This window comes from Ranitomeya imitator, chromosome 4 (assembly GCF_032444005.1).
Source record: "Ranitomeya imitator isolate aRanImi1 chromosome 4, aRanImi1.pri, whole genome shotgun sequence".
In the NCBI taxonomy this organism is placed as follows: domain Eukaryota; kingdom Metazoa; phylum Chordata; class Amphibia; order Anura; family Dendrobatidae; genus Ranitomeya; species Ranitomeya imitator.
The window spans coordinates 636,776,083-636,803,746 of NC_091285.1; the positions used below are offsets into that span (position 1 = coordinate 636,776,083).

Below are 27,664 nucleotides of genomic sequence, written 5' to 3' on the forward strand. Positions count from 1 at the left end.
AGCGTAAACCATCCTACTTACCATCCTACCCCCATCCCTATCCTGGTACGCATGGCACACTTATCCCCATCCTGGTATGCATGGCCCCTTATCAGAAAAACATTAAAAAAACATAAACCACTTGCCTCCCCTGTGCCTTTCGCAGCATTCTGATACCAGTCGTTGATTTATGCTTGTAAGCAGAGCATGGCAGTGACATCATGCGCTGCTTACAAGCAGAAGACAGCTGACTGAATACTCACTACTCACTGATCTTTAATAGCTGGCACAGTAACCTCTGCCACTGGCTTGCTGCTAATGGTAAAGAATATTCCCTGCTCTCCATGCCCATGGGTGTGGAGAGCAGTGAATATTCTTTCCCTTAAGTAGGGAGCACACTTGAGAACCCAACAGCTGCAGGAAGCCAGCTGCTGCAGCTAATAGCGTGTCCACTATTAAAGAGAAATTAATATTCTCTGCTCTCCACTACATTTCTCTTTAGCAGCGGGTACAGCTGTTAGCAGCAGCAGCTGGCTCCTGCCTCCTGTGACCCGCTGCTCTGCCACTGCTGCTTCCTCTCCATCTTAAAGTTCAAATAAGACTGGAGTTACACTTAAAAAAAAATCGGTCCGATTTTGATGGACGAGAATAGCATCAATGTTCTCTGAACAGTGATCCGTGTGTAATCCGTTTGCTATGTGATGATGCAATTTCCTCGCATCAAGTAACCGTGTGACATCCGTATGGCATCCGTATGCAGTGCGATTTTAACATGAGCTTTTACATACAGCAGTTATCTGTATGTAAAAGCTCATGTTAAAATCACATTGTAATACACAACTGTACACATCCTATAAAAACCAAATATTCTTCAAAACATATTACATATTGTCACGATTCCCACCGTGCTGCCAATATGTCACGAATCGGGGGTGACCTTTGGCCAGCACACGGCTATCACATGTGCAGGGGGGCTTATCTTAGTTATCCCTCCACCACTTCAATGTGATGAAAACACACACAAGGCTATCGACCTATCAATATACCGCAGGGGCTTATTTTAGTTATCCCACTGCTACTAAAATATCACGAACTGCAAGGATTTATGTATATCCCACTTTCCAGTTCCGCTTCGGAGCTTGCAGCTCTCCGGCGCCCCCCTTACCCTCAGGTCAGTCAGGGAACTACACCTGGGATATTTAGTCGCCGGACAGGCCGTTTCACTGTGGACTGGCTAGCAGGCATGCTGCAGCGAGGGAATTATAAATGCTCAGGCCGCAGCCAGACAATAACTTATAAAATCCCGTTCCGTCGCTGCCAGCGGTACCCAACTAGCCCAGAACACATTTCGCTGCCACCAGCTCAGATTTTTCACAGAGAGGGGTTCAGAGCCAACCCAATTTAGTAGCGTAATTAACTTCAGAAAACTTAGGGTACGTTTTACAGCAAGGGAACGAAACTAGAAAATATAACTTTTACTCCATAAAAAGATTAGGCAGGGTTTATAAAAGGTATATCAAGGTTTTACAATATGAGACAATTTAAAGTATGTACTGCTATTATAAAAAACATGGATTAAAGAAAGATAAAATTCACATTTGCTTAGATCATTTCAGCTAACCATGCTGGTAGGCGGAGCCAAATATCCCAGTGCATCAGGGGACTTTCTGTAGTGAAATCCCAGGCAAGAATGAAGGCTGGGTTGAGTGCAGTAACTTATACCTGAAGGCTTGTGACATCACTAAAGGGGCTGGTTTGCCTGCACCCTCCCCTAGCTGCCAGGGGGCACATTTTGGTACGAAAATTTCTATAAATCCTAGATGTGCTTGCAAACCTAGCAGAATCACAGCACACACTGTTAGGGCTAACGGAACACACCGAGTAAATATAGATGTTATTATCGATGCATTCGCAGCCCAGAGTCTACCATGCAGGAGGAACCTGCTGCTAGCAAATGACAGCACTATATGGCGGTATAAGCGAACTCTGTTACTTCACAAAGTCGCACAGAAAGAAGACGCTGTGCCCTATTAATGTCACAGGGAAACACAGGTAACTTCTGAGCTGATGGCAGTCAGTGGTCACGCACTCAGAAACATACAAAACACTCCTCTCCGGTGGAACCGGAATTCTAGAGGCTATGAGCCAGCCCTGAATACATTCATACAATACTCCTCACCGGAGGTGCCGGTATTCTAGGAGCTTATTTCAGCCAAACCCTATACAGCCGTGACCCCAAAGCAAAGCTCATACACATATTGATACTAGCGCATGGCCATGCGAACCTTTTATATCTGCAGCAACTTCAGGAGCTTCCTAGAGGACCAATGGGAGCTGCCACAGCACCTGAGCAATTTCAGGACCTTCCTAGAGGACCAATGGGAGCTGCTGCAGTACCTGAGCATGTGACCCCTGACCTCCAATGAGAGGTCTTACCTTGGGCATGATCAGAAGGGGAAAAGCAGGACTTAGTCTCAGAGACGTCTGCTCGCCACTGACCAGTACTGGCTATAATGACAGAACCTGGAAGAACAGCAGTAACCAGGCACAGAGTATCTGCCTGAGCCAGACGCTGGGACCAACGTCTCCGCTGAGCAGGCTCCACTGCGGCTGGAGAAGGATGGGAGATCGCAGCGGAGATGGCTCGAGATTCCCCCTGTGCGACACCTAACATGCCCCCCCTCGTTGGACCTCGCTACGTTCGAAGGCAGCAATGAGCTGCGGAGCTTGAATATGCTCAGCAGGCTCCCAGGACCTGTCCTCTGGGCCATAACCCTTCCAATCCATTAAATAAAATTTTTTGCCACGTACCACCTTGCACCCCAAGACAGCGTTCAACTCGTAATCGTCCGAAGATTAACCCGATGTCCCGGCAGATGACACAGAAAACCGGGACATGTATACGGGCTTTAAGAGGGACACATGAAAGGTGTCGGTGATACCTAGGCGTGGAGGAAGGGCCAGATGGTAGACTACAGGGTTAACCTGTCCGAGGACCTTGAAGGGACCCAAGTAGCAAGGTGCAAACTTAGTGGACTCAACTCGCAGCCTGATGTTACGGGCAGAGAGCCACACTAAGTCGCCAGGAGCAAAGGTCGGAGCGGGGCGCCGATGTGCATCGGCGGAGGACTTCATTATCTCCTTGGAAGCCCGGATGGCATCCTGAGTGCGGTCCCAAATGTCCCGTGCCTCCACAGCCCAGTCTGCCACCCTGGAGTCGGCAGAAGACACGGGCATAGGCACAGGAACCCGCGGATGCTAACCATAATTAAGGAGGAATGGAGCCTGACCAGTGGAGTCGGCTACGGCATTGTTAAGCGCAAACTCCGCCTACGGTAGCAAGGATGCCCAGTCATCCTGCCTGGAAGAAGCAAAATGTCGCAGATATGTGACCAGAGTCTGGTTGGCCCTCTCTACCAACCCATTCGTCTCGGGATGATATGCTGAAGAGAGATTCAACTCAATGCTGAGTAGACGACAAAGCTCTCTCCAGAACCGAGACGCAAACTGGGGACCCCGATCACTGACAATTTTCTCCGGCATACCGTGTAGGCGAAAGACATGTTTAATAAACAACGCTGCCAGAGCCCGTGCAGAAGGTAGCCGTGAAAGAGGCACCAAATGCACCATTTTTTAAAAATGGTCTGTGATCATCCAAATAATGGTGCAGCCATGGGACTTGGGTAAGTCCACCAGAAAGTCCATCCCGACCATCTCCCAGGTCCTGTCTGCCACCGGCAGGGGATAAAGTAACCCAGCTGGCCATTGTCGAGGAGACTTATTTTTGGTGCAGGAGACACACGCCCAAATATAGTCTCCAATGTCACGGCCATATGCGGCCACCAGTACGTCCTCGCCAGAAGCTCAGATGTCCTTTTGGTCCCAAAGTGTCCACCCACCCTGGACAAGTGAGCCCAAGAGAGAACCTCTGGTCGCAAATTTGCTGGCACGAAAGTCTTACCTGGGGGCACAGACTCTAGCGAAACCGGAGCCACGGTCCTCAGGCTCTCAGAAGGGACAATAAGCCAAGGTTCCTCGTCCTCCGGTGATGACACTACGGAGCGGAAGAGAGCGTCGGCACGAATGTTCTTCTTCCCAGAGAGAAAATGGAGGGTGAAATGGAACCGGGAGAAGAACAGGGACCATCTGGCCTGGCGAGAATTTAGCTGCTGGGCAGTCTGAATATAGACCGTTCTTGTGGTCGGTGAAAACTTGGAAGGGAAAACGAGCCCCCTTCAAGAGGTGTCTCCACTCCGAGAAGGCCAACTTCATAGCTAGCAACTCCCTGTCCCCGATGGAATAATTCTTCTCCGTCGGTGTGAAGGTCTTAGAGAAAAAGAAGCAGGGATGCTTCCAACCTTTGAGCATCCTTTTGGAATAGGACTGCTCCAGCACCAACAGATGAGGCATCACCTCCATTATGAAAGGTTTATCTACATCGGGGCGATGTGGAATGGGAGCGCTAGCAAAGTGGGACTTATGAGAGAGGAAGGCCTTGGAGAATTCCTCTGACCACAATTTGGGATTTGCTCCCTTTTTGGTGAGGGCAACCATAGGAGCTACCAAAGTTGAGAAGTGGGGAATGAACTGGCGATAGTAATTAATGAACCCCGTAAAGCACTGCACCGCTTTGAGAGAATGGGGTTCCTGCCAGTCCATCACAGCCTGTAGCTTAGCAGGATCCATAGCCAATCCTTGGGCCAAGATGATATAGCCCAGGAAAAGCAAAGACTCCTGCTCAAACACACACTTCTCCAACTTGGCATAGAGGGAATTAGCCCGTATGAGGTCGAAGACTTTGCAAACATCTCTCCAGTGGGAGTCTAAATCTGGAGAGTAGATGAGAATATCATCCAGGTAGACTACAACCGAGGTGGAGACCATATCCCGGAAGATATCATTTACAAAGTCTTGGAAAACGGGCATTACAAAGCCCAAAGGGCATCAACAGATATTCATAGTGCCCATCCCTGGTGTTAAAAGCTGTCTTCGATTCGTCCCCCTCACAGATTCAAATCAGGTTGTAAGCACCCCGCAGATCTAGTTTAGTAAACACTCTTGCTCCCCGAAGCCTGTCAAAAAGCTCAGATATCAGGGGCAATGGGTACTTGTTCTTAACGGTGATGGCGTTAAGACCCCTGTAATCTATGCATGGACGTAATTCTCCGTTCTTCTTCTGCACGAAGAAGAACCCAGCCCCTGCAGGTGACACAGACTTCCTAATGAATCCCCTTGCCAGATTCTCCTGGATGTACTGAGACATTGCCTCCATCTCTGGGAGAGACAATGGGTAGACTCGACCCCGGGGAGGCTCAGCACCAGGCAAGAGGTCAATAGGACAGTCATAGGGGCGGTGAGGCGGAAGGGTCTCCGCAGCCCTTTTGGAGAACACGTCCGCATAGGGCCAATATTGCTTGGGGAGAGAGGAGAGATCTTCGGGTACCTCTGTAGTAGCAACCTGAATGCATTCCCCCTGACATCTACCCCTAAAAGATTCATTCCATCCCAAAATCCTGCCTGTGGACCACTCAATATGAGGAGAGTGGTACCGTAGCCAAGGTATCCCTAACATGACCTCATGAATTCCCTCAGGAATGACGAGCAGAGATATTATCTCCTGATGAGATGGCAACATGGATAGAGTAAATGGGATGGTCTGGTGTGTAATCTGTGAGGGCAGTGTTGACCCATTCACCACTTGTACGGTCACTGGTTGGGCGAGCATCACCAGAGGTATTGCATGTCGTTGGGCGTAGGCAGAAAACATAAAATTGCCCTCCGCCCCGGAATCCACGCAAAGCTCTACCGAATGAGTAGATGGGCCAATGGTAATTGTACCCTTAAAGTACAATTTGGAGGCAAACGTCGCCGTGTCTAGTGAACCTCCACCTACCACTTGACGCTGACGTTTCCCAGACCGCTGGCGACATCTGGTGGCAAGATGTCCTGACTGCCGGCAAACATGACAGACCCTAAGTGCACGAGCGGTCCGGGACTTAGATCCCGCTCGTGACACCTCCATGGCCTCATGTGACTCGCGCGCCTGGACCGCAGATTCCAACGGTTTGGCGAAGGTGGGAGCCAACCGAAATCTCTGCCTACACTGGGCTTGCTCTAACCTCCGCTCGTTAAAACGGAGGTCAATACGAGTAGATACAGCTATTAGCTCCTCCAGTGTGGCAGGAATCTCCCTAGTGGCCAAAGCATCCTTAACATGGTCAGCCAGCCCCCTCCAAAATATAGGGATGAGTGCTTTATCCGACCACTCCAGCTCAGATGCTAAGGTGCGGAAGTGGACGGCAAAATGGCTGACCAAGGTCGAGCCCTGAGTTAATGCCAACAGTCGGAGTGCCGTATCATGGGTGACTCGAGGTGCTAAAAAGGCCTGTTTCAGAGTGCTCAGGAACAGCGGAGCACTCTGCACCACATGATCGCCATGCTCCCACAGCGGCGTAGCCCACTCCAACGCCCTGTCCGACAGGAGAGACATAATGAATCCCCACCTTTGCCAGCTCTGTAGGGAAAAGTGCAGCCAGGAGCTCGAGGTGTATAGAGCACTGGCTCACGAAACCCCTACAAGATTTGCCATCACCAGAAAATTTTTCTGGCAGCGGGAGGCGAGATAGGGTCGGAACAGGGGTGGCAGTGGACAAAGTTGCTGCAGCCACGCTAGCAGCCTGAACAGCTACTGCAGTAACATCAACAGCTGAGGTTGTGCGCTCAAGAGCCACCAACCTGCCCTCCAGCTGCTGGATGTACAGCAAAGATTGTTGTTTGTCCACCATTGCTAGCCAGACCCTGGTGCTAGTATTATTTAGGGCTAGCGGAACGCACCAAGTAAATATAGATGTTATTATCGGTGCGTTCGTTCGCAGCCCGGGGTCCACCGTGCAGGAGGAACCTGCTGCTAGCAAATGATGGCACTATATGGCGGTATAAGCAAACTGTTACTTCACAGAGTCGCACAGAAAGAAGACGCTATGCCCTATTAACGTCACAGGGGAACACAGGTAACTGCTGAGCTGATGGCATTCAGTGCTCACGCACTCAGAGAAGCACACAAAACACTCCTCTCCGGTGGAACCGGAATTCTAGAGGCTATGAGCCAGCCCTGAATACATTCATACAAAACTCCTCACCGGAGGTGCCGGTATTCTAGGGGCTTATTTCAGCCAAACCCTGTCCACATACAGCCATGACCACAATAGAAAAGCTCATACACATATTGATACTAGCGCATGGCCATGCGGCCATGCGAACCTTTTATATCTGCAGCAACTTCAGGAGCTTCCTAGAGGACCAATGGGAGCTGCTGCAGTACCTGAGCATGTGACCCCTGACCTCCAATGAGAGGTCTTACCTTGGGCATCCTCAGAAGGGGAAAAGCAGGACTTAGTTTCAGAGACGTCTGCTCGCCGCTGACCAGTACTGGCTATAATGGCAGAACCTGGAAGAATGGCAGTACCCAGGCGTAGAGTATCTGCCTGAGCCAGACGCTGGGACTGACGTCTCTGCTGAGCAGGATCCACTGCGGCTGGAGAAGGATGGGAGACCGCAGCGGAAATGGCTTGATATTCCCCCTGGGCAGAGGCGGGAACTCGACACCTAACACACACATCCCTCATCTTATATCGAAATTAGCTTTCTATTGAATCCAAATGTGATCTAACTATCCCACACGGTTCAGGAGAAATCCGATTCTCTTGGGGCCAGACTCCCGCAAGAGGCCCTGTTGTGAGCTCTATTAAATCATATTCCGAATATGTATCCAGAATATTCCTATCATACACTGGCGGCGCAGTAAGGCTTATTGAATATCTCTCCCATACACAGCAACCACATGGAGTTAGACAAAGAAATTCCTATGGGAGGGTGGAAGGAGCAGAGAGGAGTTTCAATGTCTCATGCTTCTTGTGGACAGAGACAGCTCTGGGTTAATTAACATTCCTGATGGGAGGGGAAAAGAGCAGAGAGGAGTTTCAAGGCTCCCCGCTGGATTTCAGTTACACAGGGATTGTGCCTAGGCAAAGTGAAGGCTGTGGGAAAAGGAAGGGGGGTTGGAGCTCACAGCGTGTGTGCTAACAGGGGAACATGAAAAATCATACGCCATGTCATACATTAACGTGACACATAGATATATTAGATAGATAGTTAGCTTAAAAGCCGGCAAATGATCTGCCACTACAGTATAGAATAGGTTTTAATAGAATCTATAATATAACGCTGGGAGCGTCACTCTGTCCGAAGCCTTCATAGACTGCGCAGGCGCGACGCTCCTAGCGTTACATTATAGAGTGTCAGGAAAAAAAATGGCGCCGGAAGGCGCTGACTGCCGGGAGCAGGGGGTCGTGAGCAGGAGGACACCGTGCACATATTTGCGCTTCATGCCACAGCAATTTGTTACTTACGCCATTCCTTTCCGCCCCGCCCATTTTCTTCGTCCTCCTGCTGCTGGAATCGGCGCCTGCGCAGTCCGCGCTTTCCGGCGCCATTTTCTTGAAGACACACTGCAGGCGGAAAGCGCGGACTGCGCAGGCGCCGATTCCGGCAGCAGGAGGACAAAGAAAATGGGCGGAAAAGAATGGCGTAAGTAACAAATTGCTGTGGCATGAAGCTGTGGCACTTCATGCCACAGCAATTTGTTACTTACGCCGCCTGATTCCTTTGTCCTGCTGCCGGAATCGGCGCCTGCGCACTGCAGTGTGTCTTCAAGAAAATGGCGCCGGAAAGCGCGGACTGCGCAGGCGCCGATTCCGCCAGCAGGAGGACCAAGAAAATGGCGGCGGAAAGGAATCAGGTGGCGAAAGTAACAAATTGCTGTGGCATGAGGCTGTGGCACTTCATGCCACAGCTATTTGTTACTTACGCCACCTGATACGGGGCATATATTATGGAGCAGCGTATGGGGCATATGGATGGGAGCAGCAAATTAAAGAACGGTGGCGCAGGATGGGAGCAGCACATGACAGAACGGGGGCGCAGAATGGGAGCAGCACATGACAGAATAGGGCAGCACATGACAGAACGGGGGTGCAGGATGGCAGCAGCACATGACAGAACGGGGGTGCAAGAAGGAAGCAGCACATGACAGAACAGGGCGCAGGATGGGAGCAGCACATGACAGAATGGGGGCGCAGGATGGGAGCAGCACATGACAGAACCGGGGCGCAGGATGGGAGCAGCACATGACAGGATGGAGGCGCAGGATGGGAGCAGCACATGACAGAACGGGGGCGCAGGATGGGAGCAGCACATGACAGAATGGGGGCGCAGGATGGGAACAGCACATGACAGAACGGGGGCGCAGGATGGGAACAGCACATGACAGAATGGGGGCGCAGGATGGAGCAGCACATGACAGAACGGGGGTGCAGGATGGCAGCAGCACATGACAGAACAGGGGTGCAAGATGGAAGCAGCACATGACAGAACGGGGGTGCAGGATGGGAGCAGCACATGACAGAACTGGGGCGCAGGATGGGAGCAGCACATGACAGGATAGGGGCGCAGGGTGGGAACAGCACATGACAGAATGGGGGTGCAGGATGGAGCAGCACATGTCAGAATGGGGGCGCAGGATGGCAGCAGCACATGACAGAATGGGGGCGCAGGATGGGAGCAGCACATGGCAGGATGGGGACGCAGGATGGAGCAGCACATACCAGGATGGAGACCATATACCAATATAAATGCTCGCCACCCGGGCGTAGAACGGGTTCAATAGCTAGTATATATACAGTGGGGCAAAAAAGTATTTAGTCAGTCAGCAATAGTGCAAGTTCCACCACTTAAAAAGATGAGAGGCGTCTGTAATTTACATCATAGGTAGACCTCAACTATGGGAGACAAACTGAGAAAAAAAAATCCAGAAAATCACATTGTCTGTTTTTTTAACATTTTATTTGCATATTATGGTGGAAAATAAGTATTTGGTCAGAAACAAAATTTCATCTCAATACTTTGTAATATATCCTTTGTGGGCAATGACAGAGGTCAAACGTTTTCTGTAAGTCTTCACAAGGTTGCCACACACTGTTGTTGGTATGTTGGCCCATTCCTCCATGCAGATCTCCTCTAGAGAAGTGATGTTTTTGGCTTTTCGCTTGGCAACACGGACTTTCAACTCCCTCCAAAGGTTTTCTATAGGGTTGAGATCTGGAGACTGGCTAGGCCACTCCAGGACCTTGAAATGCTTCTTACGAAGCCACTCCTTCGTTGCCCTGACGGTGTGCTTTGGATCATTGTCATGTTGAAAGACCCAGCCACGTTTCATCTTCAATGCCCTTGCTGATGGAAGGAGGTTTGCACTCAAAATCTCATGATACATGGCCCCATTCATTCTTTCATGTACCCGGATCAGTCGTCCTGGCCCCTTTGCAGAGAAACAGCCCCAAAGCATGATGTTTCCACCACCATGCTTTACAGTAGGTATGGTGTTTGATGGATGCAACTCAGTATTCTTTTTCCTCCAAACACGACAAGTTGTGTTTCTACCAAACAGTTCCAGTTTGGTTTCATCAGACCATAGGACATTCTCCCAAAACTCCTCTGGATCATCCAAATGCTCTCTAGCAAACTTCAGACGGGCCCGGACATGTACTGGCTTAAGCAGTGGGACACGTCTGGCACTGCAGGATCTGAGTCCATGGTGGCGTAGTGTGTTACTTATGGTAGGCCTTGTTACATTGGTCCCAGCTCTCTGCAGTTCATTCACTAGGTCCCCCCGCGTGGTTCTGGGATTTTTGCTCACCGTTCTTGTGATCATTCTGACCCCACGGGGTGGGATTTTGCATGGAGCCCCAGATCGAGGGAGATTATCAGTGGTCTTGTATGTCTTCCATTTTCTAATTATTGCTCCCACTGTTGATTTCTTCACTCCAAGCTGGTTGGCTATTGCAAATTCAGTCTTCCCAGCCTGGTGCAGGGCTACAATTTTGTTTCTGGTGTCCTTTGACAGCTCTTTGGTCTTCACCATAGTGGAGTTTGGAGTCAGACTGTTTGAGGGTGTGCACAGGTGTCTTTTTATACTGATAACAAGTTTAAACAGGTGCCATTACTACAGGTAATGAGTGGAGGAAAGAGGAGACTCTTAAAGAAGAAGTTACAGGTCTGTGAGAGCCAGAAATCTTGATTGTTTGTTTCTGACCAAATACTTATTTTCCACCATAATATGCAAATAAAATGTTAAAAAAACAGAAAATGTGATTTTCTGGATTTTTTTTTCACAGTTTGTCTCCCATAGTTGAGGTCTACCTATGATGTAAATTACAGACGCCTCTCATCTTTTTAAGTGGTGGAACTTGCACTATTGCTGACTGACTAAATACTTTTTTGCCCCACTGTATATACCTATACTATATATCCCAATTCATTACCAGTGACACTGTCATCCTCAATGTCCCTTACTCTGTACCTTCCGCTTCATTATATTTACATGCACTCCTCTGCCCCAATTCAATATGTCATGTCCTCTCTCTCCCATCCCCATCCTCTATTCATCATTTACTCTCCCCATACCCAATTCATCATTGTCTGTTGTCCTCTACCCTCAATTCATCATGTGCTCCCCCACCCTGAAATCATTATCATTTGCTCTTCCCCTTCTCACTCAAGTCATCATTTGCTCTCCCACCCCCACCTTCAATTCATTGTTTGCTCTCCTTACCCTCAGTTCATCATTTGCTCTCCCCAACACCCAATTTGCCATTCTCTCTCACCCCACCACCCACTCCCAATTTATCTTTTTCTCTCCCCACCCCCACTCTCAATTCATAATTTGCACTCCCAATTCATTACTTGCTCTCCCCACTCCCAGTTCATCATTTGCTCTCCTTATATCCCAATTGGCAATTTGCTCTCCTTACCCTCCATTCCAATTCATAATTTACTCTCCCCCCACTCCCAATTCATCACTTGCTGTCCCCAAGACGATTTAATTAATTCTATTTAAAAAAAAAAAAAAAAAGATTTCTATACTTACCTCTCTTACGATCCCATGCAGCTCCACTTCTGGACTGATATCCTGCTGCTCTTACATGATGGCATGCCTCTTTTACATGACATGATCGCATATGCGCCATCAGCAGTGCGTCACAGAGGAAGTGGAGGGACTGACTCCCTTGGAGCTGCACAGCTGAGAGCTCCAAACCTACCTGTGCTATGCTATATCCTGGGGCCTGATGAGCAGAAGCTCTTTACTTCTGTTCACCAGGCCCCATACAGCAGTAAGGGCAGTAATGCCTTAGAAGGCAGCCCAGCCTTTATGTAACACAGGCGATCGGGTCATCTCAGCTTCAAGTCTGCTGAGGAGACTATTGAAGCAAGTAAGATGTAGAAAAAAAAGTTTTAAAAAATACTAAAAAAAATAAACGTTGAAATCACCCCCATTCAAAATAAAACACTAAAAAAATAGAAGAAAAAAGGAAGTAAATCCCCAGCGTGAAACTTGGATAAAAGTTCAATTTATTTAGACAAATCCATTAACATCCTTGTTTCATAGTGGTACAGCAAATAATGGAGTACATGATGCGACCAACACATTTCGACCTGTTAAGGTCTTAATCATGGTACCATAATCATGAATCATGATCATGGTACCATGATTAAGACCTTAACAGGTCGAAATGTGTTGGTCGCATCATGTACTCTATTATTTGCTGTACCACTATGAAACAAGGATGTTAATGGATTTGTCTAAATAAATTGAACTTTTATCCAAGTTTCACGCTGTGGATTTACTTCCTTTTTTCTTCTGTTGTGGACAACACCTCTGATCCAGGCACCTTCCTGCGTGAATTTCATTCTGAGTCAATCAAGACTTTTGATCCTGTGCAAGCTTTCACACAAGGACTTCTGCTTCAATCTAGTGAGCTGAATGTTACCCCTTCCTTTTTCCCTTCAGTGGCGTAGGAAGGGGGGTGCGGGGGGGGGCGGGCCGCCCCGGGCGGCACAATGTGGGGGCGGCTGCGCGCACTCATTCTCTGCTCCTTCCTCCCTGCATAGTGAGGACTGGAGCAGAGCGCTGGGCGTGCGCGCGGCCGTGCAGAGTTGCTGGCTGCAGTGTAGCAGGGGCACACAGTCACACACGCTGTGACTCACCCCCGCACCTGCAGTCAGCAGCAGAAGCTCCGATCCCGCCCCTCCAGCAGCGTCACAGCTCTCACAATGTGAAGAGCCATGGAGGGGCGGGCTAAATGTCGGGGGCGGAGCCACGGTCAAGCAGGAAGAAGAGGCAGAAGGAAATATGAAAATCAGAGCGGGAGACAGAAAAGATGTGAGAGACAGAAAACAACAGAGAGGCAAAACACAGGTGAGAAGTATATATGTATATATATATATATATATATATATATATATATTACATCATTGTCTAAGGGTCACACTTCCGTCTTTCTGTCTGTCCTTCTGTCTTTCTTTCTTTCACGGATATTCATTGGTCGCGGCCTCTGTCTGTCGTCGCTGATTGGTCTCGGCAGCTGCCTGTCATGGCTGCCGCGACCAATCAGCGACGGGCACAGTCCGATTAGTCCCTCCGCTGCAGTCAGTGCCCGGCGCCTGCTCTATACTCCCCACAATCAGCGCCCGCTCCATAATCCCCTCCAGTCACCACTCACACAGGGTTAATAGCAGCGGTAACGGGCCTCGGTGTAACGCACTCCGTTACCGCTGCTATTAACCCTGTGTGTCCCCAACTATTTACTATTGATGCTGCCTATGCAGCATCAATAGTAAAAATATGTCATGTTAAAAATAATAAAAAAATGAAAAAACCTGCTATACTCACCCTCCATCGCCTTTCCCGCTCCTCGCAACGCTCCAGTGCCCGCTCCATGCAAGCGGCAGCTTCCGGTGCCAAGGATGGTATGTGAGAAGGACCTGCCATGACGTCACGGTCATGTGACCGCAACGTCATCACAGGTCCTGCGCTCATACCAACCCTGGGACTGGAAGCTGCCTCGTGCGATACAGGGCCAGAATTCATCGGAGGGTGAGTATATGTTTATTTTTTATTTTAAGTCTGTATACTACGTGGCTCTGTGCTGTATACTCCATCACTGGGCAATATACTACGTGGCTGGGCAATATACTACGTGACTGGGCAATATACTACGTGGCTGGGCAATATACTACGTGGCTGGGCAATATGCTACGTGGGCTGTGCAATATACTACATGGCTGTGTTATATACTACGTGGCTGGGCAATATGCTACGTGGGCTGTGCAATATACTACATGGCTGTGTTATATACTACGTGGCTGTGTTATATACTACGTGGCTGTGCTATACGCTATGTGGGCTGTGCTATATACTGCGTGGGCTGTGTTATACACTACGTGGCTGTGCTATATGCTACGTGGGCTGTGTTATATGCTATGTGGGTATGCTATATTTCTCTGCTGTATCTGCATCATGAATCATGCTATGTGTTAAAGGGGGGGCCCACTGAGACTCTTTCGCCCGGGGCCCTCTAAAACCGCGGCCGGCGCTGCAGCTGTTTAACGCTATTGACGTGCGGGCCCGCGCCCGTACGTCAATAGTTAACAACAGCCACCAGCCATTTGGAGGCTGGCAGCTGAAGTCGGCCGCAGCGCACACGTCGACGGCTTCTGACGTCATTGTCAGTCGCCGGCGAGTGCACGCTTCAGCTGCGTGGAGCGAGCAGGAGCGCGGTCAGGTAAGCAGAACTTGTTTTTTTTTTTTGCAGACCCTATCATGTGTGTTGCCCTACTTTTGGTAACCTTTGTGTGTATTGAGCCGAGGGGGGGGGGGGGGGGCGCCAAACTCGGGAGCAGCCCCGGGCGGCAAAAGCTCTAGCTACGCCCCTGTTTCCCTTGCATATATTAAAAAAATACACATATTTGATATCGCTGGGTTCAGAAACGCCTGATCTATCAAAATATAACAACAATTAATCAGATGGGTAAAAGGTGTAATGCGAAAAAAATCAAAACGCCAGAATTACAGTTTTTTAGTTGCTGCAACATGGCATTAAAATGCAATAAGAAGCAATAAAAACATCGTATCTACCCCAAAATGGTATAAATAAAAATTTTAGCACGGGGCCCAAAAAAAAGCCCTTACCCAACCGCAGATCCTGAAAATGTAAACGCTGAGAGTGTCTCGGAAACTGGCACCACTTTTTTTTCTTACAAACTTTGGATTTTTTCTCACCACTTCAATAAAAAAGAACCTATACTCCCTGACAGAAGTTATGTCGCTTATCCATTTTATGTAAATAAAATCTTTTAGCCTGATGTTAAATTCATCCATTGGTTGTATAAATTATTCTTTTGAAAGCCGAAACCCTCTGAAATGTGGTTTAGATTAAGAAAATAAATTGGCATCAATGCAGAAATATTGATCAGTTAATGGACACAGAATGGTCAGATTTTGGCAAGACAAAATTTTTGTCGCCTGGTCATATAATGCACCCAATCCTAATTTACATCCTCACCTGTGATCAGTAAATGATCAGTTACCGTAATTAGTGTGTGTGTATAAAAAGAAACCCAGCACCCCAGACCTTCACTTGAACTGCAACTTGAGCTCTGACAACATGCCAAAAATCCACCCTGCGACCAAAGCCTGGATTATCAAGAGGCTGAAGACCAGATCCACTGCAGAGGTGGCTGGCACCTTTAATGTGTCTCAGCGTCAAGTACAAAGAATTAAAAAAAGATTTGAAGAGACTGTAGATGTGTTTGACAAGCCCAGGTCCGGCAGACCCTGCAGACAACTGCTCAGGAGGAACATTTGTTGGTTAGAAAATCCAAAGCAAGCCCCTCTCCCACTGCAGTAGAGCTCCAACAGGCCTGGTCACCTCAAGTCCCTGTGTCAACTAGAACAGTTTGTAGGATTCTGTCTCGAAATGGCCTCCATGGTCGAATCAGTGCCCAGAAGCCAGCACTAAACAAAAGGCAAATAAAAAACCATGTGGCATTTGCAAAGTCCCACAGCTTGCTAAACAGATGGACGCTGGAAAAGTGTCAGAATGTGGATTTCTCTGATGAATCTTCAGTAGCATTACACCACAGCCGCCACAAATACTGCAGGAGACCTACTGGAGCCCGTATGGACCCAAAATACACCCAGAAAACAGTTAAATTTGGTGGTGGAAAGATCATGGTCTGGGGTTACATTCAGTATGGGATTGTGCGAAACATTTGCAAGGTGGAAGGCAATATCAATAGACTAAAATATCAAGAAGTATTAGCTACCTCTTCCAAGTCATAAAATGGGTCAAATTCTGCAGCTGGATGGTGCTCCATCTCATACATCCATCTCTACAACAAAGTTCCTCCAGGCAAAAAAGATCAAGGTGTTCAAGGACTGGCCAGTCCAGTCACCTGACATGAACATCATTGAGCATGTTTGGGGTAGGATGAAAGAGGAAGCTTGGAAGACAAAACCAAAGAATCTAGATGAACTCTTGGAGGCATGTAAGACTGCATTCTTTGCTATTCCTGATGACTTCATTAATAAATTGTATGAATCATTGTTGAACCTCATGGATGCAGTCCTTCAAGCTCATGGAAGTCACACAAAATATCTATAATATAACGCTGGGAGCGTCACTCTGTCCGAAGCCTTTATAGACTGCGCAAGCGCAAGCGCCGGCGCAGTCTGGACCGCACAGAGTGACGCTCCCAGGAGATCGCGGTATGCGTAAGCACTGAACGCACACCGCGATCTCCACCGGAGAGGCAGGGACCGTGGACGCGCCAGGAGGGTAAGTATTATATTCACCTGTCCCCCGTTCCAGCGCTGCGTGCGGCTCCGTGTCCCGGTCCTCTGCTGTGACGTTCACAATTCAGAGGGCGCGATGACGCGCTTAATGCGCGCCGGCGCCGCCCTCTGACTGAACAGTCACAGCCAGAGGAGCCGGAACACGGAGCGGACGCAGCGCTGGAACGGGGGACAGGTGACTATAGCAAGTGCTGGGGGGCCTGAGCTAGCAGCGATACCGGCACCTGACCCCCACAGCGCGCCGGTGTCCCCGCCTGCTCAGGCCCCCCAGCACTCGGCGCCCAGCGACGATAGGTGAGTATGGTATCTTTTTTTATATATTGCTGCAGCATACTGGGGCATACACTATGGAGCATCTTATGGGGCCATAAACCATAATGGAGCAGTGTACGGGGCATATACTATGGAGCATCTTATGGGGGCCATAAACCATAATGGAGCAGTGTACGGGGGCATACACTATGGAGCATCTTATGGGGGCCATAAACCATAATGGAGCAGTGTACGGGAGCATACACTATGGAGCATCTTATGGGGGCCATAAACCATAATGGAGCAGTGTACGGGGGCATATACTATGGAGCATCTTATGGAGGCCATAAACCATAATGGAGCAGTGTACGGGGGCATACACTATGGAGCATCTTATGGGGGCCATAAACCATAATGGAGCAGTGTACGGGGGCATATACTATGGAGCATCTTATGGGGGCCATAAACCATAATGGAGCAGTGTACGGGGGCATACACTATGGAGCATCTTATGGGGGCCATAAACCATAATGGAGCAGTGTACGGGGGCATACACTATGAAGCATCTTATGGGGGCCATAAACCATAATGGAGCAGTGTACGGGGGCATATACTATGGAGCATCTTATGGGGGCCATAAACCATAATGGAGCAGTGTACGGGGGCATACACTATGGAGCATCTTATGGGGGCCATCAACCATAATGGAGCAGTGTACGGGGGCATACACTATGGAGCATCTTATGGGGGCCATAAACCATAATGGAGCAGTGTACGGGGGTATACACTATGGAGCATCTTATGGGGCCATCAACCTTAATGGAGCAGTGTACAGGGGCATACACTATGGAGCATCTTATGGGGGCCATAAACCTTTATGCAGCACTGTACGGGGCATACACTATGGAGCATCTTATGGGGGCCATCAACCATAATGGAGCAGTGTACGGGGGCATACACTATGGAGCATCTTATGGGGGCCATCAACCATAATGGAGCAGTGTACGGGGGCATACACTATGGAGCATCTTATGGGGCCATAAACCATAATGGAGCAGTGTACGGGGGCATACACTATGGAGCATCTTATGGGGGCCATAAACCATAATGGAGCAGTGTACGGGGGCATACACTGTGGAGCATCTTATGGGGGCCATAAACCAAAATGGAGCAGTGTACGGGGGCATACACTATGGAGAATCTTATGGGGCCATCAATCATAATGGAGCAGTGTACGGGGGCATACACTATGGAGCATCTTATGGGGGCCATAAACCTTTATGGAGCAGTGTACGGGGCATATGGATGGGAGAAGCAAATTAAAGAATGGTGGCGCAGGATGGGAGCAGCACGTGATAGAACGGGGCGCAGGATGGGAGCAGCACATGACAGAATAGGGCAGCACATGACAAAACGGGGGTACAGGATGGGTGCAACACATGACAGGATGGGGGCGCAGGATGGGTGCAGCACATGGCAGGATGGGAGCAGCACATACCAGGATGGAGACCATATACCAATATAAATGCTTGCCACCCGGGCGTAGAACGGGTTCAATAGCTAGTTAAATATGACTCTAATAGCACCACAACTTCATTCACCAATGTTATGCAACATATAGTTGTATTTTAAGTTAATTATCTGTTTGAATATCACATTACTTTCTGTGTGCGACAAAACTTTTGTCTTGCCAAAATCTAACCATTCTGTGTCCATTAACTGATCAATATTTCTGCATTGATGCCAATTTATTTTCTTAACCTAAACCACATTTTGGAGGGCTTCAGCTTTCAAAAGAATAATTTATACAACCAATGGATGAATTTAACTATAAGCTTTTATTTACATAACATGGGTAAATGACATAACTTCTGTCAGAGAGTGTATACATGTTTGGTACCTACAATTTCATACTGACCTAGAGAATCATAATGGCAGGTCAGTTTCAGCATTTGGTGAACTTGGTAAAAAAATATATATATAGATTTGCACTTTTTGTTTACAATTTCACAGCACTTACATTTTTTCCCATTTTCCAGTACACTATATGGTAAAATCAATGGTGCCATTCAAAAGTACAACTCGTCCAGCAAAAAATAAGACCTCCATTTCTCTATTATTGCGGCACCTGTGCCACATCATTATTAGTCAGTGCCATTCCTCCTCTGGTAGCTGAAAATGTGGTTCGCAGTCAGTCTCCTTCCCATTAGGCTAGGACTACTTTTGCACGCAACATTAGGATAATATTTCCACTAATGATGGTAAATACGGTCCACAAATTAATACAACCACAATATGATTGCTGGATTTCACACAACTACACTCACTGTCAATTCTACTAGTGCAACAATCAGTGGCTGCCACTTAGAGTCGAGCAAACAGATATGTGCTGCCCTCCTGGTTTGGTCTGGGGCACTGTATATTTCTGCCCCCGGCATCCTGGGTACCTCTTGAGTTTACCAAGCCCTGCGACACCCAGCACTCCTGCCAATCAGCTACTCCCGGTACGAGCGCCCAGAAGTACTCAGTTGCAAAGCTGCACAGTTCCGGTAACTGCATAGTGGCCGGGACGGGTACTGCAAATCCGCCCCCTATTTGAATTAATACAGTTGACAGGGCTCTGCACTTCTAGCAATTGAGCACTTCCGTCCACCGCCGGCACCAGCAACAGCTGATTGGGGGGAGTTGCTGAGTGTCACTACCCTACCAATTAGATATTGATGACCTATCCTAAGGACAACCTCTTTAACACCTTCCTGACCTCTGCCGTACTATTACTGCAGAGGTCGGGTCCCCTGTTTTGATGTGGGCTCCGGCGCTGAGCCCACCTCAAAGCTGGGACATGTCAGCTGTTTTGAACAGCTGACATGTGCCCGCAATAGCGGCGGGTGAAATCGCGATTCACCTGCCGCTATTAACCAGTTAAATGCCGCTGTCAAACGCTGACAGCGGCATTTAACCGGCGCTTCCGGCCGCATGGCAGGAAATGATCGCATCGCCGACCCCGTCACATGATCGGGGGTCGACGATGCGTCAGGGTGGTAACCATAGAGGTCCTTGAGACCTCTATGGTTACTGATGCCGGCCTGCTGTGAGCGCCCCCTGTGGTCAGCGCTCATAGTAACATAGTAACATAGTTAGTAAGGCCGAAAAAAAGACATTTGTCCATCCAGTTCAGCCTATATTCCATCATAATAAATCCCCAGATCTACATCATTCTACAGAACCTAATAATTGTATGATACAATATTGTTCTGCTCCAGGAAGACATCCAGGCCTCTCTTGAACCCCTCGACTGAGTTCGCCATCACCACCTCCTCAGGCAAGCAATTCCATAGCACACCTGCATTTCTGCTGCATAGCAGCGATCTAATGATCGCTGCTATGCAGCAGAGCCGATCGAGTGGTGCCAGCTTCTAGCCTCCCATGGAGGCTATTGATGCATGGCAAAAGTAAAAAAAAATGTTTTAAAAAATATGAAAAAAATAAAAAAAAACATAAATGGGGAAAATGTGTGTAAATGGGTTAGTAACTGGCTTAGTGATAGAAAGCAGAGGGTGGTTATAAATGGTATAGTCTCTAACTGGGTCGCTGTGACCAGTGGGGTACCGCAGGGGTCAGTATTGGGACCTGTTCTCTTCAACATATTCATTAATGATCTGGTAGAAGGTTTACACAGTAAAATATCGATATTTGCAGATGATACAAAACTATGTAAAGCAGTTAATACAAGAGAAGATAGTATTCTGCTACAGATGGATCTGGATAAGTTGGAAACTTGGGCTGAAAGGTGGCAGATGAGGTTTAACAATGATAAATGTAAGGTTATACACATGGGAAGAAGGAATCAATATCACCATTACACACTGAACGGGAAACCACTGGGTAAATCTGACAGGGAGAAGGACTTGGGGATCCTAGTTAATGATAAACTTACCTGGAGCAGCCAGTGCCAGGCAGCAGCTGCCAAGGCAAACAGGATCATGGGGTGCATTAAAAGAGGTCTGGATACACATGATGAGAGCATTATACTGCCTCTGTACAAATCCCTAGTTAGACCGCACATGGAGTACTGTGTCCAGTTTTGGGCACCGGTGCTCAGGAAGGATATAATGGAACTAGAGAGAGTACAAAGGAGGGCAACAAAATTAATAAAGGGGATGGGAGAACTACAATACCCAGATAGATTAGCGAAATTAGGATTATTTAGTCTAGAAAAAAGACGACTGAGGGGCGATCTAATAACCATGTATAAGTATATAAGGGGACAATACAAATATCTCGCTGAGGATCTGTTTATACCAAGGAAGGTGACGGGCACAAGGGGGCATTCTTTGCGTCTGGAGGAGAGAAGGTTTTTCCACCAACATAGAAGAGGATTCTTTACTGTTAGGGCAGTGAGAATCTGGAATTGCTTGCCTGAGGAGGTGGTGATGGCGAACTCAGTCGAGGGGTTCAAGAGAGGCCTGGATGTCTTCCTGGAGCAGAACAATATTGTATCATACAATTATTAGGTTCTGTAAAAGGACGTAGATCTGGGGATTTATTATGACGGAATATAGGCTGAACTGGATGGACAAATGTCTTTTTTCGGCCTTACTAACTATGTTACTATGTTACTATGTATAAAAGTTTAAATCACCCCCCTTTCGCCCCATCCAAAATAAAACAATTAAAAAAAAATATCAAACCTACACATATTTGGTATTGCCGCGTTCAGAATTGCCCGATCTATCAATAAAAAAAAGCATTAACCTGATCGCTAAACGGCGTAGCGAGAAAAAAATTGAAGCACCAGAATTACGTTTTTTTGGTCGCCGCGACATTGCATTAAAATGTAATAACGGGCGATCAAAAGAATGTATCTGCACCAAAATGGTATAATTATAAAGCCAGCTCGGTACACAAAAAATAAGCCCTCAACCGACCCTAGATCACGAAAAATGGAGACACTAGGGGTAACGGAAAATTGCGCAATTTTTTTTTTTTTTAGCAAAGTTTAGAATTTTTTTTTACCACTTAGATAAAATGTAACCTAGTCATGTTTGGTGTCTATGAACTCGTAATGACCTGGAGAATCAAAATGGCAGGTCAGTTTTAGCATTTAGTGAACCTAGCAAAAAAAGCCAAACAAAAATCAAGTGTGGGATTGCACTTTTTTTGCAATTTCACCGCACTTGGAATTTTTTTCCCGTTTTCTAGTACACGACATGCTAAAACCAATGATCTTGTTGAAAAGTGCAACTTATTCCGCAAAAAACAGGCCCTTACATGGTCATATTGACGGAAAAATAAAAAAGTTATGGCTCTGGGAAGGAGGGGAGCGAAAAACGAGAACGCAAAAACGGAAAAGGGCAAGGTCGTGAAGGGGTTAAGTATTAGTGACTAACGTCATGGCATCACAGAGCTTAGTAAGCACAAGAAGGGCTGCCACCACTATGGTCTGGAATTTGATCTAAATGCTATTGAGAATGTCTTGTCCATGTTTCTTTTAGGCCATTACTCAGTAGAAAATGATTTTTATAGCTGAACTCATGCAATTCACTGCACAGGACCCTTGTCTACGGTTCATAAAACCCTGGTGGGACGTCATGTCTGATTACCTCAACCTCCTTATGCTTCTCGTGTCTGTATTCTCCTCCACTTTGCAGGTGAGCAAAGAAATCAGCTGGACATTGCACAATATAGAAAAACCAAAGAAATGAGCCAGACTATAAGCCGGTTAATGTTCAAAGTGTAAGAGCATGTTCACACTGTGTCCATTTCACAGACAAAACCCCAGAAAAAAACAAAGCTACCATATACCCTACAGCAAGTACATGGTAATAGTACATGTAAATAACATCGTGTACTTAGTTAATGCTATTTTGATTAAAAAAAATGCGCCATCCCACCGCGACAAGGTGTACCCAACGGAATGGTCCTAACCTGTCTCTAGTATTAAAACCTATTGTACAATATGGAATCTCCTTCTTCAAAAGGAAGCATTAGGTAAAAGAGCTTCAGCTGGTTTGTTTGGGAATGTACACAGTTTACTGCTTTGTTGTAGACCAAGAAAACTAATTTGTACCTCCATCATCCTAACATTGTTGTCTAGATAATTCGAAAACAAGGAGTGGTTTACTTTATTGTATGAGATGCATCAAAAATGCGCATAGACAATGGTAAATCCATGTCAGCACCTGAATTACTTTTTTACCAAAAGAATATTTTTAAACAAGTCTTATGAGATGGTATTTGATCATCTACTACAGGTTTTACTAAAGGCGTGTTTGGACCATTGTGACGCAGTTGGTCCCCTTTCCACTCTCACTTGGGCAAGCCAAACTTACCCATATCTTTTTGGGCATCCAATCTTTGTGGACCCTGGCATTTGCCCAGATTTGCCTTGCACTACCTTCAGTGTCTGATCAAATGCGCCTAAGATCTGATCATATATATAATTATCAACACAAATTGCATTGTTAAGTGATGATATTATTCTTTTTATATTAACAGGCATATAGTGAGAACGTGCTTTGTGTGCCTGTAGCCCCAAAAGCTTTATTTGAAATTGTCATCAATCTTACCTCAATGCATGGATTTCCAAGTTACTATTTCCCATCGGGACACAAGACTATAATGGAGTCACAATACTATTTAATAATCAACCAATGGTGCTATGAACACGTGGTCCCAAATTTTACAAGGTTCTTTCCTTACCTTATCTTAGCAAATTCAACATTTTTTATGGTTACCAGCAATTTTTGGTTTAAGTTTCCAGTGACACATTCAAGGATCAAGCATTTTATTACTGTTCTTGAAATGTGCCTAGATTCGCCTTGGACCACCAAAGCCCTTGCAAATACAGTGCATGAGGAGAGCAGGATCCATGTGGCTCCATCAAAAACTAGGTCTGAAGCACCAGAACCCATTAGTCCATCTGTCTCTCACATAAACAATATAGAACAACCATTAATCACAAAACAGTCTGAACATCCACTGACACCACCAGAAAAACAAGTTAGTTTCAGCTTGGAAGGAGCTGAGCGACCTAGTGTGACAGATAGGATGTCTAAGAGGTCAACTAAAGCGGTAACAGACAAAAGAACCAACGTGTCAATTGTTAACAAGAAAGAAGGAGAGCAGGCAAAGGCTCTTTTTGAAAGAGTTAAAAATTTCCGTCTTTACACAGAGGGGAAGAGCTTACTTTATTATACGTACAAGACGCAAGCTATATTAAGAGTGCTGCTGGCAACAGCCTTGTTCTCATATGTTACTTATCATACATCAGACATTAAATTTGAATTCTACTGTGTGGAGCCACAAAACATTTCAGGGTACACTGAGTTCAACTGTATTTACGCGCCTTGGAGAATGTTTAACATGGTGTCCATCATCTTCCTGCTACTACTTTTCGTGTACATCTTGATGTGCCTCTACACCTTGTACTGGATCTTCTGTTACAAGTTACAAGAATACTCTTTTGAACTAATCCGAAATGGATCAAGTATAGATGACATCCCTGTTGCGATGAATGATTTTGCTTTCCTTCTTCATTTGATCGATCAGTACAATCCACTTTATGTGTGTGATTTTGCAGTCTTTCTATCAGATGTTAGTGAAACCAAGCTAAACCATATTAACATGAACATCATCTGGACCCAAGAGAAACTTAAGCAGTGTTTAAGCATCAACTCAGAAGGCAAGAGGGAGATTCGATTACCAATACTCCCAGGCTTCCCAGAACAGCTCTTCCAGTTGAAAGAAATTGAGGTACTAAAAGTAGAGAAGATAAAAAGTGCAACGTTAACAGGTGATGTCTCCAACTTGTGGATGCTGAAAGAACTTTGGATCACTAATTGTAACATAAAAGTCAAAACAAGAGCACTAAACTTTTTGAAGAAGAATCTACGCATCTTGAGAGTGAATTTCAGCAATCCATATGAGATTCCATCTTGGATGTATAACCTATCCTCTCTACGAGAGCTATACATCAGTGGCCAAGTTCAGTCAGAAAGAAGAACCATTGTCGCATTACAATCCTTTAAGGAACTTACAAAGCTCAAGTTTCTTTTCCTCAATCTTCACACATCTTCTATTCCTTCAGCCATAATATGTTTGGCCCAAACTTTGGAAAGCCTTACCATTCACAATGATTATGTTAAACTGTCTTCTGTCTCCATCTTGAAAAAGTTCACAAATCTTAAACAGCTGACACTCAACTTTTGCCAATTGGATCACATACCCAGTTCTATATTCAACCTTGCGAAACTCCAAGAGGTGGACTTCAGCAATAACAACCTGAGCTTTCTGGCAGAACTGGCCAGCCTACAGCAATTGGAGAATCTAGTTTCTTTGCATCTTTCTAGAAATGACATCTCCTCTATTCCACCACATATTGCTAAAGTATCGAGTCTTAAGAAGCTGTACATAAACAATAATCATCTAAAATCCATCTCCTCAGCAATCTTCAAACTGACAAGATTGACCTATTTGAATTTCTCAAATAATCATATCCAAGTGCTTCCTGCTGAAATTGGGAATCTCGTTGACCTGCAGTACCTCTCGATTTCTCATAACAAGCTAGCCGTTTTGCCTCATCAACTTTTCTCCTGCAAAAAGCTTCAGACTCTGGTGCTTTCTCATAACAAAATATCTATTATTTCATCATATATTGGAGAATTAACACAGTTAACCTACCTAGATCTCATGGAGAATAATTTGGAGAAGCTACCTCCAGAACTGGAGAAATGTACCTACCTAAAAAGGAACCAATTGTTGGTTGAGAAGGAGGTATTTGACACCCTGCCCTATGAAATAAGAGAGAGGATGGATTTCAAGAATTATTTTGTGAGTAATTACATTTTTTATGGATACAGGGTAGCCCTAAACTGTATTCAAATGTGGGCTTCTTGTGGGTGGACTTATCACATATGATGGCCTGTGTGCATAATATATGGTGGAGATAAAAATCACTAGTCAGGCCACACTTAAGCTGGCCAACAGTCATCTCATTCGACTTTCTCATACTCTCCAGGCCGAGCGCTCCTGTGTTCTTAATGAAAAAGTGACACATCGGCCGGTCACTTATCTCTGGGATAACGAATGCAATTGGCAGTCCAAAATCAGATATGTCTTATCAACATCTCTCCCAATGATAAGTCGGCCAGCTTCCCCATACACATTAGACAGTGAGCTGAACCCATTGATATTGGCGGGTTCCACAGACATTAGTCTAATGTCTATGGAGACCTTGAGTTTGTATTTACACTGAAATATTATCATGAACATTTCACGATAATCTGACAGTGTACACAGCAAAATGCTTGTTCATCAGGTGAAATGATCTTTTGTGCAGCACAAAAGAACATCGTGTTCAATGCTGCATCATCCTGTGTAACCAGGCTAGTAAATGATAGCCAATTAGTTCCATCAGTCTGTTCGTGTAAACAGATCTTCAGAATACTGAAAGCAATTTATTATTATAGCGCCATTTATTCCATGGCGCTTTACATGTGAGGAGGGGTATACATAATAAAACAAGTACAATAATCTTGAACAATACAAGTCACAACTGGTACAGGAGGAGAGAGGACCCTGCCCGCGAGGGCTCACAATCTACAAGGGATGGGTGAGGATACAGTGGGTGAGGGTAGAGCTGGTCATGCAGCGGTTTGGTCGATCGGTGGTTACTGCAGGTTGTAGGCTTGTCGGAAGAGGTGCGTCTTCAGGTTCTTTTTGAAGGTTTCGATGGTAGGTGAGAGTCTGATATGTTGTGGTAGAGAGTTCCAGAGTAGGGGGGGATGCACGAGAGAAATCTTGTATGTGATTGTGGGAAGAGGAGATAAGAGGGGAGTAGAGAAGGAGAACTTGTGAGAATCGGAGGTTGCGTGCAGGAAAATACCGGGAGATGAGGTCACAGATGTATGGAGGAGACAGGTTGTGGATGGCTTTGTATGTCATTGGTTAGGCTTTTGTACTGGAGTCTCCGGGTGATGGGGAGCCAGTGCAAGGATTGACAGAGGGGAGAGGCCGGGGAATAGCGGGGGGACAGGTAGATTAGTCTGGCAGCAGAGTTTAGAATAGATTGGAGGGGTGCAAGAGTGTTAGAGGGGAGGCCACAGAGCAGGAGGTTACAGTAGTTGAGGTGGGAGATGATGAGGGCATGGACTAGGGTTTTTGCAGATTCTTGGTTTAGGAATGTACGGATCCGTGAAATATTTTTGAGTTGGAGGCGGCAGGAAGTGGAAAGGGTTTGGATATGTGGTTTGAAGGAGAGATCAGTGTCAAGGATTACCCCAAGACAGCAGGCTTGTGGGACTGGGGAGAGTGGGCAGCCGTTTACTGTAATGGATAGGTTTGTTGGGGAGGTCGTGTGAGATGGGGGAAAGATGATGAATTTTGTTTTGTCCATCCATATTAAGTTTTAGAAATCTAGTGGAGAAGAAGGATGAAATAGCAGACAGACATTGAGGGATTCTGGTTAGAAGGGAGGCGATATATAGGGGGATGTCAGCATAATTAATTCTGCTCAATATTAGGTGATACAATTAATATTAATATCATTATCAATAATATATTTATTATAATATATCGATATTAACCCCTTAGTGCCATCGGACGTACTATTACACTGATGGCAGTATCCCCCGCTTTGATGTGGGCTTTGGCGGTAAGCCCACCTCAAAGCTAGGACATGTCAGC

The 27,664-nt window shown here is 46.5% G+C and overlaps 1 protein-coding gene across 1 annotated transcript in view; it reads left to right on the top strand.

The window, feature by feature from the left end:
- The first annotated feature begins 22,569 nt into the window (after positions 1-22,569).
- LOC138674630 (volume-regulated anion channel subunit LRRC8C-like) overlaps positions 22,570-27,664 on the top strand; it is a 71,073-nt gene continuing 65,978 nt past the window's right edge. The window contains exons 1-2 of the mRNA XM_069762446.1: positions 22,570-22,629; positions 23,477-25,814. Of these exons, the coding sequence (XP_069618547.1) occupies positions 22,570-22,629; positions 23,477-25,814 (2,398 nt within the window). The remainder of the gene's footprint in view (positions 22,630-23,476; positions 25,815-27,664) is intronic.